The sequence below is a fragment of the Myotis lucifugus genome, unplaced genomic scaffold (genome assembly GCF_000147115.1).
Source record: "Myotis lucifugus unplaced genomic scaffold, Myoluc2.0 scaffold_3, whole genome shotgun sequence".
NCBI classification, from domain to species: domain Eukaryota; kingdom Metazoa; phylum Chordata; class Mammalia; order Chiroptera; family Vespertilionidae; genus Myotis; species Myotis lucifugus.
This window is the reverse complement of record NW_005871051.1, coordinates 366,102-383,898: the sequence shown is the minus strand read 5'-3', so window position 1 is coordinate 383,898 and position 17,797 is coordinate 366,102. Positions and strand designations below refer to the sequence as shown.

The window sequence follows — 17,797 nt, the reverse complement described above, 5'->3', positions numbered from 1 at the left end:
GGTCTCCTGGGCGCTTGCCCCTGGCCTCTCGCCCGCTCTGCGCTGGCTTGCATCATGCTGCCATCGACCTCAGTGAGATGGGGAGAGGCACCTGGTAATGGCCAGGAGGTTGCGGATCGCATAGGGCAGTGAGGTTTTCTATTGTGTAAAATATGTGGGGTTTTGTTCCATTTTGTGCCTAAACACAAGCCAACTATTTTATCTCATGCTCAACCGAAGAAACAGCTGTTTGTTTGTTTGTTTGTTTGTTTAAACATGGGGGTGGGGCTGTGTGTTTGGTGTGCTGAATGTGCTGGGAGTAATTTTTAGGGTGGCCTAAGGGGTTTTTAAGCAGAATTTTCACTAACATCACTTTTCACTAACCCAGTAAGAAGCAACCCACCTAGTGAATCTAACTACCTGCAGGCAACGTAAGGTATCAATGATGGAACCCAAGGGAGACGGAGTCTTTAATTCTGTACTTCCTGCTCCGTAACAAACCCTAAGTTTAACACCTGCTGTCAGTAAAGTCTTCCTCATGTAACTGTTAGCCATGCCATCATATGAGAACCATTTTTAATATTTGAAATGTAATCAGATTGGTTCTGCCTTGTTATTAACGCAGTATTAGACCCCCGCTCCCCCGAGCTGACTCTGCACCCACAACCCCCCTCCCCCACCCGGACGCTTCTAGTCGAGTAACTCCACTTCTGTTTTCATTTTCCCACAGGGGTGATTTTTTAAAAATTGGTTAAGCTTCCTACACCATCTCCCAATTTCTCAGATCCCTTTTGAGGCGAACGTGGATACACCACACCGAGAATGGTTTTCTCACAAATTCCACCTGGGGGTCTTGTTGAGATTCTGGCTCCGTAGCCTGGGGTCAGGCCAAGGAGCTCTCGATGATGACAAAGCTGCAGGTCCTGGCACGTGGCAAAGTGCTTAAAGGTTCATGAGGGACCAGGGAGGGCGGGTGGGAAGAGATCAACCAAAGACCTTGTGTGCACAGATGTATAACCCATGGACACAGACAATAGGGTGGTGAAGGCCTGGGGTGGCGGGCGGGCTAGAAGGGGAAGGGGGGGACATCTCTAATACTTTCAACAATACAGGTTTTTTTTTAATGTATCTTTTTACTGATTTCAGAGAGGAAGGGAGAGAGAGTTAGAAACATCAATGATGACAGAGAATCATTGATCGGCTGCCTCCTGCATGCCCCCCACTGGGGATCGAGCCCACAACCTGGGCATGTGCCCCAACCGGAAATCGAACTGTGACCTGGTTCATAGGTGGAGGCCCAACCACTGAGCCACACCCACCAGGCTTTCCTGTACACTTTCACCGCATCTTCCCCTTTCAGCACCTCACCTCTGCCTTCAGCGTGACCTCGTAGAGCGCGCTTTCAGTTCCTGTGATTCATGGGCTCCAGAAAGTTGACCTCCTGCCCTGCCCGGGGTTGGGGAGGCATGGGCCTCACTGCATGGACTGGGGCCCCTGCTGGTCAGCCCTCTTCACCCTCAAGCCTCAGGGGCCCAACGCTTCCCACCCCCGGTTCAGGGGTGCAGGGAGCCTGCTGCCACCCTCACCCCCCACTCGCACTGGGAGATCTAGATTAGAGTTTCACTCAATTGGAAAGTAAACAAAACCCCAGCTGTTATGCTATTGACATTTCCAGCTGGAACAGTCACCAGAAGGAAATCCTGCTTTCTTTTTAAACAAATGTATTATGACACCGAGCTGCTTCTGTTGTAGCCACACACACACACACACACACACACACACACACACACACGGCTTGCTTTTGTTCTTTGTTGGTAAGTCAAAGGACTAATCTCTGAAAGTTAAAAAGGAAAGAGCTATTTATCTGAATTTCAGCTGATGAAACCATGCTAGAATTTTAAAAGCTGGAAAGTATATTGTTTTGGAGGCTTGCCGTTGTTCTGTTTGTGGAAATGAAGATGACCCAAACTCTGTGCTACATACTCTAAATAACTTGTGAAAGAACAAGGGGAGCCGTTGCATCCTGGGGAATGTTGGGGGCTTACACTCTGAGAATGTGTTGATTTTTACTAGTAGAAGCAGGCCTGTCACAGAGAGCACGTCTGCGTTTGTCTGAAGAGTGAAGGCGCGTTTCTCTCTCCCCAGGGCTGCCACATGGTGACGGAGGAGCTTCACTCCATCACCTTTGAAGCACAGATCTGCCTCTACGGCCTGACGATCGATCTGGAGGTAGGGGTTTCCAGAAACATCTACTATTTACTACTAACGTCTTCAGGACCTGGTCAGCATTTGTAGATAAAAACCTCAGTCTTTTCTAGGTCTTAGTACATCCCTATTCCTTATTTTTGTTTTAATTTAGAAAATCAATACGTCAAATGCTTACAAATCAGTCAACAAAGACTATTCTGGTTGAATCTGAATGATAAAAATCTCACGGGCATTAGGAATTCCATACACAGGCCTAGTGAATGATTGGTTGGGAAGATTGTGTGTGTGTTTTGTTTCCTGGGATTTCCTGAGTCGGGGATACTCGGGAACACCTAAAGAGAAATCAGTGTCCTTGAGCCATGTCACATTGTGATATATTTTCAAAAATTTAACTCCCACACACAAATCCTTTTTCTAATGTAAAGATAAATAATAGGAACACCAAGAGCACCTTGTTTTGACCCTCTTTTAACATTCCCCATCGAATTCAAGGAAGGAATAAAGAAACCCTGGGGGGAAAAAAACAAAAAAAACCCTGGGGACAGTGGACATGGTCACCGTGAGCGCCCTGAAGGCGGGGCATCGTGCCTCGTTGGTCCTCCGTGACCAGCGCCCAGCGCAGTGCCTGCCACACAGCAGTTGCTCAACGTTTGCTGAGTAAATGAACGAATAAGTGCAGTGTCTGTCACACACCCTGAATACAATCCTGTTTGTGGGATGTATTATGTTAGAGCTCCGCCTTTGCTGTTTTGTCTTACTGAATGGAAACGTGTTCATAAAATTGATCATGGATTCCTCACTCATCTCTTTCCCCAAAACTTGTTTCCATGAGCTATGAAGTTCCTCCATTGGTTATTTCACTGTCCACGGCCTTCTAACCTCTGTTACTGGGGAGGGACTGATGAAAGTTGCTCAGCCTCCCAGGCCAGTCTGTCAAAGTCTGTTTCTTCCATGAGATGGGAAGCTGCAGCACCAAAAGTACTGAGTTAAGTTCTGCACCAACAAGCCATGCAATGCCATCTCCCATAATGCTTTGTTTTCCCGTAGAGCTTACTTCACCGTTTTCTCCAGTTAAAACTCTCATGTCTAGTACTGACGTTCATTAGGTGTCAGATCATAATTTGAACATATTGATCCATCTCAGCGATAAATTTAAAATTCAATTCTTTCATGGAACTTATGGAGAGAACAGTGGCTAGATCGTTACAAGCTCGAATTAGTTGTGTTTTAGGCAGTACCTGATATAAGAAGGTATAGATACTCACATGGTCTCAGGGAAGATATTAAAGAGGCTGACTGGCCGAGCACTTTAGAAAGGATTCCTGTGTCTACAGCTGCTTTGCTCCCTGTACCTTGACTCATATGTGCTCAACAAGCATATATGAGCCTTCACAAATCATCGTAGTGACCGGAGCAGTGCAGACACCAGGATGGGAGCAGAGGTTGGCTGGAGAAGGCTCTTGAGGGGAGAGGGCCAAGTCTAAAATCATGTAAAGGTGCACCTACCTGTAATAACTATGCTTTTTTTTTTTAAACCAGACCAGCTCCTTACCTGTGGTGATGATTTCCAATGTCAGTCAGTTACCTAACGCGTGGGCATCCATCATCTGGTACAATGTGTCAACCAACGATTCCCAGGTAGAGTCTCTATTCCGATTTCTCCTCCTTTAATTCCATTGGATTTGCTTTGTCAACGAAACCCATCTGCATAAAAAAAAAATCTGTGTGTAAATAAAATTTCGTCGTGTCCTGTGGGTTGCTGTATTTCAGAACTCCAATCTACCTAGTTGTATGATTCCTCTTTCATGTCAGATTCAAAGTATTATGTTCAAATGTGCGTGGACCCTGAGAGAGTTCAGGCCAACAGAGGTGACAGATGGAGGGTCTGGTCAGCTCCCCAATACGTGCATCGGAGGGAGCTCTGGGGTCACCCTGCCGACGGCTGACTGGGCTACGGGAGACGCGTGCTCCTGAATGTGATGGCTGCTGTGCTTGTCTGTTCACTACTCTGCCCACACCTCACACAGACCCCTCGACGGAGGCAGAGAACTGGTTTCCAAATAAGTAACTAGAATGGACGTCGGTGTTGCCTAACTACACTCTGATGGTGCAGATTTTCGAGTCGATTGTGTAATTATTTAACCCATTGACATTCATTGCAGATTTAATCCATTCTAGGCTCCAGGTGGGTTTCAGTGCTATCTTGTGGTTACTTGTGACATTGATTGGAACTTGGCCTCAAGCAGACAGCAGATGCTTTTCTTAACCAACAAGCAGGGGAGGGCGTGGCAAAAAGATGAGTAAGCACTTCCCGCTGATCCTCTTACAAAACCTCAGTGCGTCATCCTGGAAACCACCAGGGTCTAGACCAGGGGTCCTCAAACTTTTTAAACAGGGGCCAGTTCACTGTCCCTCAGACCGTTGGAGGGCCGGACTATAGTTTAAAAAAAAAAAAACTATGAACAAATTCCTATGCACACTGCACATATCTTATTTTGAAGTAAAAAAACAAAATGGGAACAAATACAATATTTGTATTTGCATGTGGCCCGCGGGCCGTAGTTTGAGGACCCCTGGTCTAGACTCTAGAGAAAAGAGGTCAGATGCAAATAACAACATTTCTTCTTCTCTACTCAAAGCCAATGTTCCTTCCAAAGGGAAGAATTCTTCTGCCTGGTCCAGCCATGGGAACAGGCCGGCTGAGTCAGCTCTCGTGTCTTTCCTGATAAGGAAACAGCATGGAAAATGACTCAGCGCTATGCTATTCCTTCCCAGCTTCTGGGCCCTGGCATCTGAGACAGACCAGCTGCCCAGGGCGGCCTTGTGCTGGCAAGGCCTTGTTCTAGACAGAACTCACTAGAGAAGTCACCCTGTCGTTAAAGCCAAGAACAGCCAACACCCCTGAAATGAAACGTCATTGCCTAGGAGCTACAGGCGTTCAGAGCTCTTCACCCAACTCCAGGATGTGGGAGGGAGACGGGATACTTCTCTGTTCTCCAGCCTACGAGTGCCCTGGGGCTGCACCCCCCCCCCCAATCCTTCTTCTTTAAGAAAGCCACCCTCCCACTCAGCACCAGCCACCCCAGCTCCCCTCTGCTCCTGGAGGACGACTCTGGGGATGCATCACACAGAGCTCCTGAGACAGCTGCACAGCCTACAGAGCCTCCCTGCAAACTAACTCGGTTTCCCCTCTGTATCCGCACTGCTCCCTCAGGTTGGCCTAAGGAGTGGACATCAGGAATCTATTGGATCACAGGGTGTTCGATGTGACATGTAACCATCGTTCTGACTCTATTTCAGAACTTGGTTTTCTTTAACAACCCTCCCCCGGCCACGCTGAGCCAGCTCCTGGAGGTGATGAGCTGGCAGTTCTCCTCGTACGTGGGGCGTGGCCTGAACTCCGATCAGCTCAACATGCTGGCCGAGAAGCTGACAGGTGAGTGCCCGGTGCCGAGGCCTGGGCCCTGTGCGTGGCACTCCGTGCTGTAAAGCGCCGGGGTGGACGTTGCTTCTATTAGTCATAACAGTGATCACCACGATTTCTTGAGCACCAGGCACAGGGCTGACTGCTCTATTATCCTTCAAGCGTTCTTGAAGGCAGAATACTGATCTTATAGATGAGGGTAGGTCAGGAACTTGCCACCGCTGCATGGCTGCTGTGTCGTAGCGTGAAGGCACGGGCGAGGCCTGCCCGGTCCTAAAGCCCCTTCCTTCCCACCCCACACTCCAGTCTCCGGGTGTTCTTATGCCATTTCCGCTGGTTATGATGGGCAGTGCTGATGGCGCCTGGATCTCTCATATTCATATCACAGTGACCCTTAACCACCTGGAAAAGCGCCGATTCCAGGGCCACAAGATCTAATGGAAATTAAAACCCACCAGGTAACACTTAATCCTTTCCAGCAAGAACATTTCAGTCTGACATTTCTAACGTTTGCAAAATAGAGACATTGGTACTCAGAGTAGTGACTATAGTGTTAAGCTTTTTCTAAAAGAATTTTAAAAGATACCCTCTATTTTGACAAGTTTAGGGTGAACACATTTAGCACCAAAAAAATAGTTGGGTTTGCATAGATTTGTAGTTAAAGTGGGGCAAGGACACATTTGAGCAGCATTGAAACCTGTGTGATTTGGTTAAGTTGGATGCACAGGTGATGCTGGGCTGCCGCTGGTACTGTGACTGTATGTGATCAATAGGCTTTTAAACAGATCAGGACTTTAAGAATGTTACAACATTTACTAATGTAAATATCCTTTTGGATCCTTATTTAATTCATAAGCCACAGTAGTAGGAACTCAACTTATATTTGTTAGTGAGTGAATAAATCTTTTAAATATGTAGCATAGATAGCCACCATATACTTTCAGATCTTTATCAAAGTATTCTTATGAGTATACTTTTCTTAGAAATTTAGATAGAGCCCGGCTGGTGTGGTTCAGTAGTTTTAGCATCAACCTATGAACCAGGAAGTTACGATTAGATTCCAGGTCAGGGCACATGCCCACATGGTGGGCTTGATCCCCAGTAGGGGGCGTGCAGGAGGCAGCAATCAATGATCTCTCTCATCACTGATGTTTCTATCTCTATCTCCCTCTCCCTTCCTTTCTGAAATCAATAAAAATATATTTTAAAACTAAACAAAAACATCATTCTATAAAAAGAGAGAAAGAAAAAAGGAAGGAAGGAAGGAAGGAAGGAAGGAAGGAAGGAAGGAAGGAAGGAAGGAAGGAAGGAAGGGAAATTTAGATAGAATTTCCTGGATCCTTTCACTGCCCATGGCTCCTTATTGCCTAATAGATGGCTTGGCCATTCTTTTCATGGGAAGAGTTAGCACTCCTGGAATCTGGCTTCGTCTACGTATGCCAATTGGTTTTATGTTTATTCACCAACACTAGGCTGTTCTGACTGTCTTCTTTTTTTAAAATATATTTTTAATATATTTTCAGAGAGGAAGGGAGAGGGAGAGGGAGATAGAAACATCAATGAAGAGAGAGAATCATGGATCAGCTGCCTCCTGCACGCCCCCCACTGGAGATCGAGCCCAAAACCGGGGCATGTGCCCTTGACTGGAATGGAACCCGGGACCTTTCAGTCCACAGTCCAACGCTCTATCCACTGAGCCAAACCGGCCAGGGCTGACTGTCTTTTATATAAACCATACTCATGTCCAGTATGCTTCACCCTACATTATTCTTGCTACTGGAGGGGCCCCTCCTTCCCCTCGGACGATGTATTTCCTGTCCATTCATGGAGGCTCGGTCCTAGACACCTCCCCGCTTCCTAAAGCTATCTGTAGCTCCTCCATGGAAAAGAATTCGCCCCGTTATAATAAATTGCATGACAGAGGTTTACTGTTTCTAGCACTAAATACTCTATAAACACAGAGCAGGGGCTTGAGAAATGCTTGAGAGAAGGAGGAAAATCTAAATTGAGCACCAAATTGAAGAGTCTCATTGTTTAATAACAACGTCATTCTTTTCTTTCATTGTAGCCCAGTCCAGCTACAGTGATGGTCATCTCACCTGGTCCAAGTTCTGCAAGGTACCCGCAGGGGAAGGGGGGACGGCATTTATAGTCTTTTTTAACAGTGCTCCTTTTTCTCTAGCTGGCAACTGTAGATAGTCTGTTCATCTCACCTGCGGCATGCATTTATTTTCTTTTTAAATATATTTTATTGATTTTTTACAGAGAGGAAGGGAGAGGGACAGAGAGTTAGAAACATCAATGAGAGAGAAACATTGATCAGCTGCCTCCTGCACACCCCTTACTGAGGATGTGCCTGCAACCCAGGTACATGCCCTTGACCGGAATCGAACCTGGGACCTTTCAGTCCGCAGGGCGATGCTCTATCCACTGAGCCAAACCGGTTAGGGCTGCGGCATGCATTTAATTTGGAAAGATGAGAATGTTTTAAGATTGTGGAAATACACTGTAAACAACCAGTTGGATATTGATGTTTGCAATTTGGGCTATTTTTTAAATATTTTATTGATTTTTTACAGAGAGGAAGGGAGAGAGAGAGAGTTAAAAACATCGATGAGCGAGAAACATCAATCAGCTGCCTCCTGCACACTCCCCACTGGGGATGTGCCCGCAACCAAGGTACATGCCCTTGACCGGAATAGCCCAGCCCTCATCGATGTTTCTAACTCTCTATCCCTCTCCCTTCCTCTCTATAAAAAGTCAATAAAAAATATATATTTTTTTAAAAAGACATTCTTCCCCTGGAAAAAGGGACTTGAATTATTCCATCAGCATCACCTGGGGAATAATTCTGTGCTGTGTCTGTCTCTGCTGACAGGAACACTTACCTGGCAAATCGTTCACCTTCTGGACATGGCTTGAAGCAATACTAGATCTCATTAAGAAGCACATTCTCCCCCTTTGGATCGATGGGTGAGTTACGGCTTATGTTTTGCATGCGAGTTCACTAGGTGTTTATTTTTATGCTGTTGGCTTTCTTTTTCTTCTCTTTTTAAACATGTTGAATGTTGTGGCGGGGAGATCGCTGCCGTGTCTTCCGTTCCTCACAGAATATTGATGTTCACTTTACTCTGTATAAGACAACTATTTCAGACATTTAACTTTGGGTTATTCCCAAAGCAAATTTAGGTCTGCTCTTTGTGGATTCATTCATGGAGAATGCAAATGCACTAAGTGACTGCCCTTGATCAGAGAATACGACCCATTGCTGCCTTCCCAGGTGTGTCATGGGCTTTGTGAGCAAAGAGAAGGAGCGCCTCCTGCTGAAGGACAAGATGCCCGGGACCTTCTTGCTGCGGTTCAGCGAGAGCCACCTGGGCGGGATCACCTTCACATGGGTGGACCACGCTGAGAGCGGTGCGTGCTCGCGGGCCCTTCCTGCGCAGGGACTGTGGGCCTTGGCCACTGGTGTTTCCATTTTCCGTGCCTGGGGTGTTGCTCTGTAACCAGACAACCAAGGGGTCCTGGCTGCCTGTCGCTACTTGAGCCCATTCAGCAGAGACGGGGTTGGTTCATATGTGCGTTTTTTCCAATCCTGCCGGCAGCGTGGGAGAGCAGCAGGTCAGCTTCAAACATCTGCTCGCCCCCCACCATCAGCCAGCTGCTTATGTTGGGTAGGAGGACAAAGATCATGTGGGGAAGTGGGAATTACAGGCATGGGAAAGTGGGCACGGGACAGTCACAACAGGCTACAAGTCATGTGGGCTGGGGGGAGGGGGGCATGTCACAGAGGGTGGGTGCCTCTGGGCACCCCGGGACCAGATTACAGGCCATGGGGGCTGGAAGTTGTAAAGAGCAGGTGCCTCCAGACTAGACTGTCTCGGCCACGAGGTTGTAAATCTTTCCATGATGACAGGCAGTTCTCAGAAGGAGGATGGACTGCATTCTGATGTGAGTTCCCATATACCAGGGCGCACAGCTCCCAGCCAGGTTCGATGTGCTTTCTCTAATGAGAACAGAGCCATCGTGGTTGACAGAGCACGGTTAATGTTCCCTGTAATTATAATTCGTTTTCAATATGCTATGTCTGCCCTTAACAATTCGGCTTGTCAGTGGGTTTGAATATTCGTGGTACAGTCGTCCCAGATCACAGGGACCCTGACTTCCTCCCACCCGGGCGGTGTCCTGGCTCATGGGGCGATCTGTCCTGTCGGACCGCAGAGGGGGCTGGCACTGTTATGACCAGCGATGTGAAGACACCGCGGGCAGGAGGCATGGCCACAGAGGATGCCCGAGGAAAGCTGACCACCGGCTGTCTGTCTCCCCAGGAGAAGTGAGGTTCCACTCTGTGGAGCCCTACAATAAGGGCCGGCTGTCCGCACTGCCCTTCGCCGACATCCTCCGAGACTACAAGGTTATTATGGCCGAAAACGTCCCTGAAAACCCCCTGAAGTACCTCTATCCCGACATCCCCAAGGACAAAGCCTTCGGGAAACACTACAGCTCCCAGCCCTGCGAAGGTCAGGTTCTTTCCGTTTGCTTTCTTTTCTTTATATTTTGGAAAATAGCCTCTCACCGGGTTAAAGGAAACGAAGTTCCTCTTTGAGTATAAGATCCAAAGACTACGTGGAGGTCAAAACCTTAGTGAGGAAGTGACGTGTCAGCGGTTCCTGGAAAGGGACTGTCTGCTGGCTGATCCGTGGCTGTGGCCAGACCTCGCCGTGGCCGTGGCCGTGGCCGTGGCCGTGGGGGCCTCTCCCACCGACTTGCAGAGTTTGGGTTTCTCCTTCCTTCTCCGGACCCACAACCTTCACTTCTGTGACTGGGGGAGAGGCAAACAAAGAGAAGGTAATTAGAAACCTGTTACAAGTCCAGCAAGTCTGTTTTTTGCAAAAAAAGCCCAGGGCTTATGAGCTTTATATATATATATATATTAGAGGCCCAGTGCACAACATTCGTGCACTGGGGAGGTGAGGGGGGTCCTTCAGCCTGGTCTGCGCCCTCTCGCAGTCTGGGACAGGACCCCTTGGGGAATGTCCACCTGCCAGCTTAGGCCCCAGGGGTCGGGCCTAAGCCAGCAGTCAGACATCCCTCTCTCAGTCCAGGGCCCTCTCAGTCTGGGACCCCTCGCTCCTTACCACCTGCCTGCAGCAGAGGAGGGAGAGGCTCCCACCACTGCCGCTGCACTCTCCAGCCATGAGCCCGGCTTCTGGCTGAGCAGCGCTCACCCTGTGGGAGCTCATTGTGTTGAGCATCTGCCCCCTGGTGATCAGTGTGCAACCGGTCGTTCTGCCGTTTGGTCAATTTGCATATTAGTGTTTCATTATATAGGATATATTTTTTATATACTTATGATATATACTTATGATATTTTTATATACTTATGATTATGATTGGTGTCAGTTTATTTATTTTTTAGTATATTTTTATGGATTTCAGAAAGGAAGGGAGAGGGAGAGAGAGATGGAAACATCAATGATGAGAGAGAATCATTGATTGGCTGTCTCCTGCACGCTTCACACTGAGGATTGAGCCCACAACCCTGGCATATGCCCTTGGCCAGAATCGAACCCAGGACCCTTCAGTCTGCAGGCCAACGCTCTATCCACTGAGTCAAACCGGCTAGGGCTTGATTAGTGTCCGTTTTAATGAAAAGAACTGAATTACTATAAATACCCAAATGAATCAGTCATTATAATCAAAATTAAATGGAACTGTATCTCACAACTCAGTATTACTCATGTGCCCAGGAGAGGACCAGGGAGTCTGCGTAACATCCCCCAACACTGGGCCTGCCAATAACAAGTCCCCACATGCCCGCCTCCCTGGGTATATGCTAACAGCCTAAAAGAATCCTGGCCACAGAAGGCATGTGGTTAAACACTGGTTGAGTCTATGCAAGAACATTCATGAAATTAGCTACACAGCTGTAATGTAAGTTCACCGTTTTGATTCTTTAATGAGAGTATAAACCATCCATTAAAATGTTCATCTATAGCAACTAGATCCATGAGCACCATCTGTGGACTGTCCTACCGTCGTCACTGTAGGGTGACTGTTGCCACCCTACTTCATCCCCTTCTGAAACAAACAACAAAATAAAACAACGACAGACCTTAAGTGTCTTTACCTCTGATCAAATGGAGCAACAAATGTCAATGAAACAAATGACGGTTGGTCCAACTGACAGCTGGAGCAAGCACAAGTCCAGCACAGGACAGCAGGGAAACGGGCTGTTTCCAAGGCTGACGTCTGCACATTCTGTGACCACAGCACAGTAGTGCTTCTAGTAGCACTGATGTCTGTGCTTCAAAAATTTGTGAAATTATAAGATCATGATTGGTGTCAGTTTTAATGAAAAGAACGGAATCACTTTAAATCCCCAAAACACAAATAAATCAGTCTTTATAATCAGACTTAAATGTAATGTAGAAGCAAGTAATATAGTTGATGTCCCAGTTTTTCTTTTTTTTAAAATATATTTTTATTGATTTCAGAGAGGAAGGGAGAGAAACATCAATGATGAGAGAGAATCATTGATTGGCTGCTTTCTGCATGCCCCTTACTGGGGATTGAGCCCGCAACCCAGGCATGTGCCCTGACAGAATCGCACCGTGAACTCCTGGTTTATAAGTCGACGCTCAACCCCTGAGCCACACCGGCCAGGCTGATTCCCAATTTTTCTCATGCACTTTAGAGACATTCATATGTAAAGTTAGATTGGACCTGCCAAAAGATGTGTTTTTCTCTTCTTGCACCTTTTCTGCACACCTAAAATACTCAACTGAAGAGTTTCGTGAATCAATAAGCTTTTGTATCATCTCTCTTATTTTCAGCATTACTCATATCTTTCTAGACTTTTTTCTGATTTCATCAATAATATCGGTAACGTGTTTCCCAACACTTTCTTTTCCAGTTTCACGACCGACAGAAAAGGGGGACAAAGGTTATGTTCCTTCTGTTTTTATCCCCATCTCGACAATGTAAGTAATCTTAGTCGCATGTAAAATGTTTATTATTGAACTCATAAAAAAAAAAAAAGAAGCCTTTCTGTAGGAACTTTAAGGGTGGAGAGAACACATATACCCGAGAATAAAGCGTTTTGTGCTCACACTTAGCTTTCCTGAATACATAGAACTAGTCTTCAAGACACACCACAGTCTACCCCAGCCGTGGGCAAACTACGGCCCGTGGGCCGGATCCGGCCCGTTTGAAATGAATAAAACTAAAAAAAAAAAAAGACCGTACCCTTTTATGTAATGATGTTTACTTTGAATTTATATTAGTTCACACAAACACTCCATCCATGCTTTTGTTCCGGCCCTCCGGTCCAGTTTAAGAACCCATTGTGGCCCTCGAGTCAAAAAGTTTGCCCACCCCTGCTCTACCCTGACTGTAGTTATGAAGCTGCCGGTGACAGGCCATGCCTTCCACAGCCGCTGATGCTGTGATGTCAGGTGATGCATGAGGCATCTCAGTGTCACAACTAGATAAAGCCCTGGAAACGCGTTCCTGGCACAGTAAGCCACACGCGCTATGACTGTTTCATCCTCTTCGCTATTTTCCTTGTTATTTCTTTAAGCCGAAGCGATTCAACCGAGCCACAGTCTCCATCAGACCTTCTTCCGATGTCGCCCAGTGTGTACGCGGTGCTGAGAGAAAACCTGAGTCCCACGACGATCGAAACCGCAGTAGGTTCCCTCTCTTCTCCAGGCCCCTCTCCATGGTGAAGGGCATTCCCAAGTGAGCAAAGGTGGTGTGCGGAGCCAGGGCCGTGAGGAAACAGGTTCATTCGCATAACACAAGGATGTCTGTATGGGCCTGTGTGCTGCTGATCTTACCCGAGTGGAAAGCAGGCATCTTTACTTGCTTGAACGGCTTCCAATTCTTCCCATCTCAAGCCACCACAGGGCAGAATATTCCTGAACCCTCTCAAATACGCTTCGTCCCTAATTCCACTGTTGGCCATGCCAGTCCCTACCTCTCTCCCCCCTTGAGCAGACCACACGTATTAGTCAATACTTATAAGCTTACTTTAATATTTACTTTAGCAGTTCAAGCACCACCAGTTCCCATTTTTCTTGATGAATTGTTGCTCGCATTGTTCGTCCCGGGAGCCTCTGCCAGTGGCATATGAAGAACAAACAGCAGTGTAATACTACTCCTCTGAGAGCTGCGTCATAATTGTAAATGCAGTAATGGGATTTAGGGTGCATTCTATCTGTTCTCATGCCCCAATACTGTCAAGCAGTTCAAACCCCCAACCTTGCGCCATGATGAACGAACGTCAGAGTAATAGACTCTTGGAGGGGCTCTGAGGCCGGAGAAATGTCTATCTGACTATAAATCAAGTGGGTTTTAGTCCTTTTCCTGAAAACTTCTAGGGATGAAAAATCCATAGTCGCCTTGGACGGCCATTCCGTTGTTCGTTGTCCTTAAATCATGTAGTTATGAGAGAACTTTTGCTACATTTTGCACCCATTTCTTCTTACTTTCCGCAAGATGAATAGGCCCTCTTTAAACAGTTTTCATCTACTTAAAGGCATCTTTTGAGTGCTTAGTAGTTAATTGGTACAACGATTATGGAGTTGTTAGTAGCCGTGGATGTTTGCATAAGAAATAGTGATTTATTTGCTAAGCAGTCGTTTCATTTTTCAATTTTAGATGAAGTCTCCCTATTCTGCTGAATGACAGGATCAACTCCTGACACGCACAGGAAAGCAGCAAAGGGAACCTGGAAGACTGATCGTTGCCAGCAGTCACATCTTCTTTCTTCAGCTCTGTATATGCCCCATGGTTGAAGCTCTCCTCTCGCTGGCACCCCGAAACCAAAGCTTCAGATAAACTTGCAAGATAAGAGACTTTTAAAAACCAAGTGTTAATATGATATGAACCGAAGACTCATTTGTTCGTCTGTGTTTCAGCTCTGACTTTGTTTCTCCTGTGTTACTTATGACTTTGGCCCTAGACGGCTCAAGGTTAAGATTTCAGAATAGGGGTCCTGATACATGGTGGCAGGAGAAGACTTGACTTTGGGTGGTGGGCACGTGGTACAATATACAGATCCTGTAACATAGAAACCCACGCCTGAAACCTATATGATCACGTTGACCAATGTCACCCCAATAAATTTAATTTCAAAAAAATGATTTTAAAAAAAATATTTCAGAATAGGTCAAGAATAACAAGGCCTCACTGCATTACTCCGAAGCCAGCAGGAGCGCCTGAGGGGACAGCCGACTAAGCCAGCGTCCTGAGTGCCCGCAGGGAAGAGTCGTACCCTGGACCCAGCCTGGCGGGAATAACGGGGCAGCGACAGCTGGGTACCCAGGGCTGACTGTCGTGTCCACAGGGTCCCAACTTCGGGGTTCGCAGCTGCTGGGATCACTGCCAGGGATTCCTCTGTTGGGGGGAAGCCCCAAAAGTCTAAATTCAGGGTGGATTCCGAAGAACTGACACACAGCCTTCTTCAAATCCGTAAGAGCGTTAATAGGAGAAACGTACATACTCAGGCAAGGCAGCTGCTGCCAGTGCCGGGCGGGCGGGAAGAATCCCTCCCTCCCAGGACCGGGTCTCTTTGTAGGGGTTTGTAGTAAAACCAGATGGTGGGTAGTCACTTACTAGTAGACCACCAGAAAGAACAGTGCTCTCCTGAGTTAGCAGATAACATCATGCAGGGATCACACTCTATACATTCGTTAACCTTCCTGGGAGCATGGCGTTCGTCTTTGGTGGCATTCCGGCTTTCTGGGTCGTCAGCCAAGCCTGGGGTTACGGAGAGTTAAGAATCCAACATGTCCCAGACGCCTTTGCTGCTGGGGCCATATTGCATCGCAGTGACTTCCCATAAGCCTCTGGGGGTGGGGACCAGAGTCACTCCTGGTGGCATATGGGGCACTGATATTACAGACCAGACTGGATGCTTAGCGATGCCATCGCCCAGCGGTTGCTCTGAGTAAGAGTGTGGGATCCCGGGTGCCAGGACCTGGGCAGGTCTCTATGCCACGGCATCTGCATGGCTCACTGCGGGGGGCGGGGGGGAGGGGGGAGCCCGAGGCTGGTGTCCACCGGGAGCCCTGACTCAGGCAGAAATGTCAGTCCCTCTGAGGACTCCTCTCTAACTTCCACCCTTTCCTGGCCCCCAGGCAAGCAGACAGGGAGAGGCCAATGTCCCATGAAAAAATTTAAAAAATAAAAAGATTTAACATAACCTACCTTCCTAACAGGAGATTCCGTCTTATCAGTCCCCTCTCTGCCCCAGAATATTTTTTTTCTGCCAGCTAGGAGCAAACAAGCAGCATCTAATGAAACACAAGGTAGATTTTCAAAATATCAGTCATGTTTCCACTTTCCCCTCACCCATCCCACACCCATCACAGGTGTCCATCTTGCTAATCCCCTTTCCAATGCTTTTCAATGTAAAGAACGTTATTCTTTACATGATGGTCCCAGTGCTGGACCGTCATTCCTAACAGATCTTCCCAAAGTCACATTTTCATCTCTCTTTATGCTTCAGCTCGTCTCCCATCTCATCCCTCCTCCCCAACAATGGCTTCTTATCCTCCACAATTGTACTGAGTATCGGCGCCTTCATCTGAATAAAGACCGCTGCCAGTGGACTTCCTCAAAGTCTCGAGGGAGCAAGGAAAGTCCCCCGAAGAACCCTAAAGTACGAATGGGAGTCTGCAAACCCAAGGGGTTTTCTTCACCTCGCACGGTTCAGGACGCCCATGCACGCCCCCTGGCAGAAGGAGCAGAATGAGGGGACAAGCCGTCCTAGCACAGTGCTTGCAGCAGATGCTGTAGCTGAGACTTCGCCAGCTGGCCTCTGTGTGCGCACACTCCCGTTTCTGACATAGACTACCGTCTTCTGTCACCTGACCACGAGCACTGACTGACTGATGATTGCATTTTGAAAAGTCTGGCTCACTGAAGTATAATTTAGACAGTAAAAGGCACCCTTTCCTGACAGGCCCAGAGGTGTGTAACCGCCCCTGTAAGACACAGAGCATTTCCGCCGGAGTCCTCCCAAGAGGACGCAGTGAGAACAGGGTGAGGAGGACACGCTCTGCAACACCTTCCGGTAAACACAGCCAACAGCTCACGTGCCCCCTGTGTAGGCGGAGCAGAGCAGAGCGCTCCATTGAAAGCAAACTGATCCTTTCGGTCGCTGCTGACAATCTTCAAATGGCTCCTGACGCTCGGGCGGAGCAGTGCTCGCCTAGAGAGAGTAGGAGCAGAATTCCGGAGGGTCGTGGGTTTGGATGGCAAGAGTTAGGAGTTTATTTCTACCAACTTGTTGCTGAAACGGAAATCCCTTTAGAGAGATACAAAGCCAACAAACCATGACCTACACCATGTTCTCATCACAGTTGCTACATTTATCTCAAAATACCGCTTGCGCTAAGCACGGTTTTGAAATTGCATTCATCAGACCCGTTGCTAGGTCTTATGTGGCGCCATTAATAAAGAAGCACTTATAGTACAAGGCGGGTGTTAATATTTTGAGATCTGTATTTCAGTGGTTTTGGTTTCCTTTGGAATCTTACGCATTCTATTCGACCAAAAACATTATTCCTTGAAGGAATTCATAGGTTTCGTTAGACTGCCAGAGGGGTTCCTGGCACAAAAAACAATCAAGGTTCCCAGTTCCGGACCATAATTCTTAACAGATCTTTCCAAAGCCATTTTTTAGTCTCTTTTTATGCTTCAACTCATCTCTCATCATCACTTCTCCCCAAGGGCTTCTCAGCCTCCAAAGCATACACAGGAGACGGAGTGAACTACTTTCAGTTTCTCTGATGGTCACGCTCGCTCTCAGCTCCCTCTGCTCTATTCTCTCAAGTCTCCAGCCCCATCTCACCTACTGGATTAGGATCGGACATCCTCCAGGCTCCGAAAGGCCTTCCTTTCAAACACACACACACGCACACGCACACACACATGCACACACATGGCTCAGGTCACGTCACGCCTGCTTCACATCCTCTAGCTCCCAGCACGGTTCTTATCACCTTTGTTGTAAATGTGTATCATCTGCCTTCTTCTTAGACTCTCTGCAAGCTCTGTATGTGCACGGACCAAGAAGGCTTTCTTCATAGGTATACCCCTAGAATCTAGCACCGTCTGCTCTCTAATACGTATGCTAATGATTTGGTGTTTGAACACAGAGAGGATGGTAATGAA

The 17,797-nt window shown here is 47.4% G+C and overlaps 1 protein-coding gene across 1 annotated transcript in view; it reads left to right on the top strand.

The window, feature by feature from the left end:
- Positions 1 to 14,757, top strand: part of STAT4 (signal transducer and activator of transcription 4) — a 73,665-nt gene extending 58,908 nt beyond the window's left edge. The window contains exons 14-23 of the mRNA XM_006082356.3: positions 2,125 to 2,208; positions 3,727 to 3,825; positions 5,488 to 5,623; positions 7,680 to 7,729; positions 8,490 to 8,584; positions 8,892 to 9,028; positions 9,940 to 10,131; positions 12,528 to 12,594; positions 13,194 to 13,302; positions 14,276 to 14,757. Coding sequence (XP_006082418.1) covers positions 2,125 to 2,208; positions 3,727 to 3,825; positions 5,488 to 5,623; positions 7,680 to 7,729; positions 8,490 to 8,584; positions 8,892 to 9,028; positions 9,940 to 10,131; positions 12,528 to 12,594; positions 13,194 to 13,302; positions 14,276 to 14,302 — 996 coding nt within the window. The 3' untranslated portion in view covers positions 14,303 to 14,757. The remainder of the gene's footprint in view (positions 1 to 2,124; positions 2,209 to 3,726; positions 3,826 to 5,487; positions 5,624 to 7,679; positions 7,730 to 8,489; positions 8,585 to 8,891; positions 9,029 to 9,939; positions 10,132 to 12,527; positions 12,595 to 13,193; positions 13,303 to 14,275) is intronic.
- Positions 14,758 to 17,797: the final 3,040 nt, after the last annotated feature.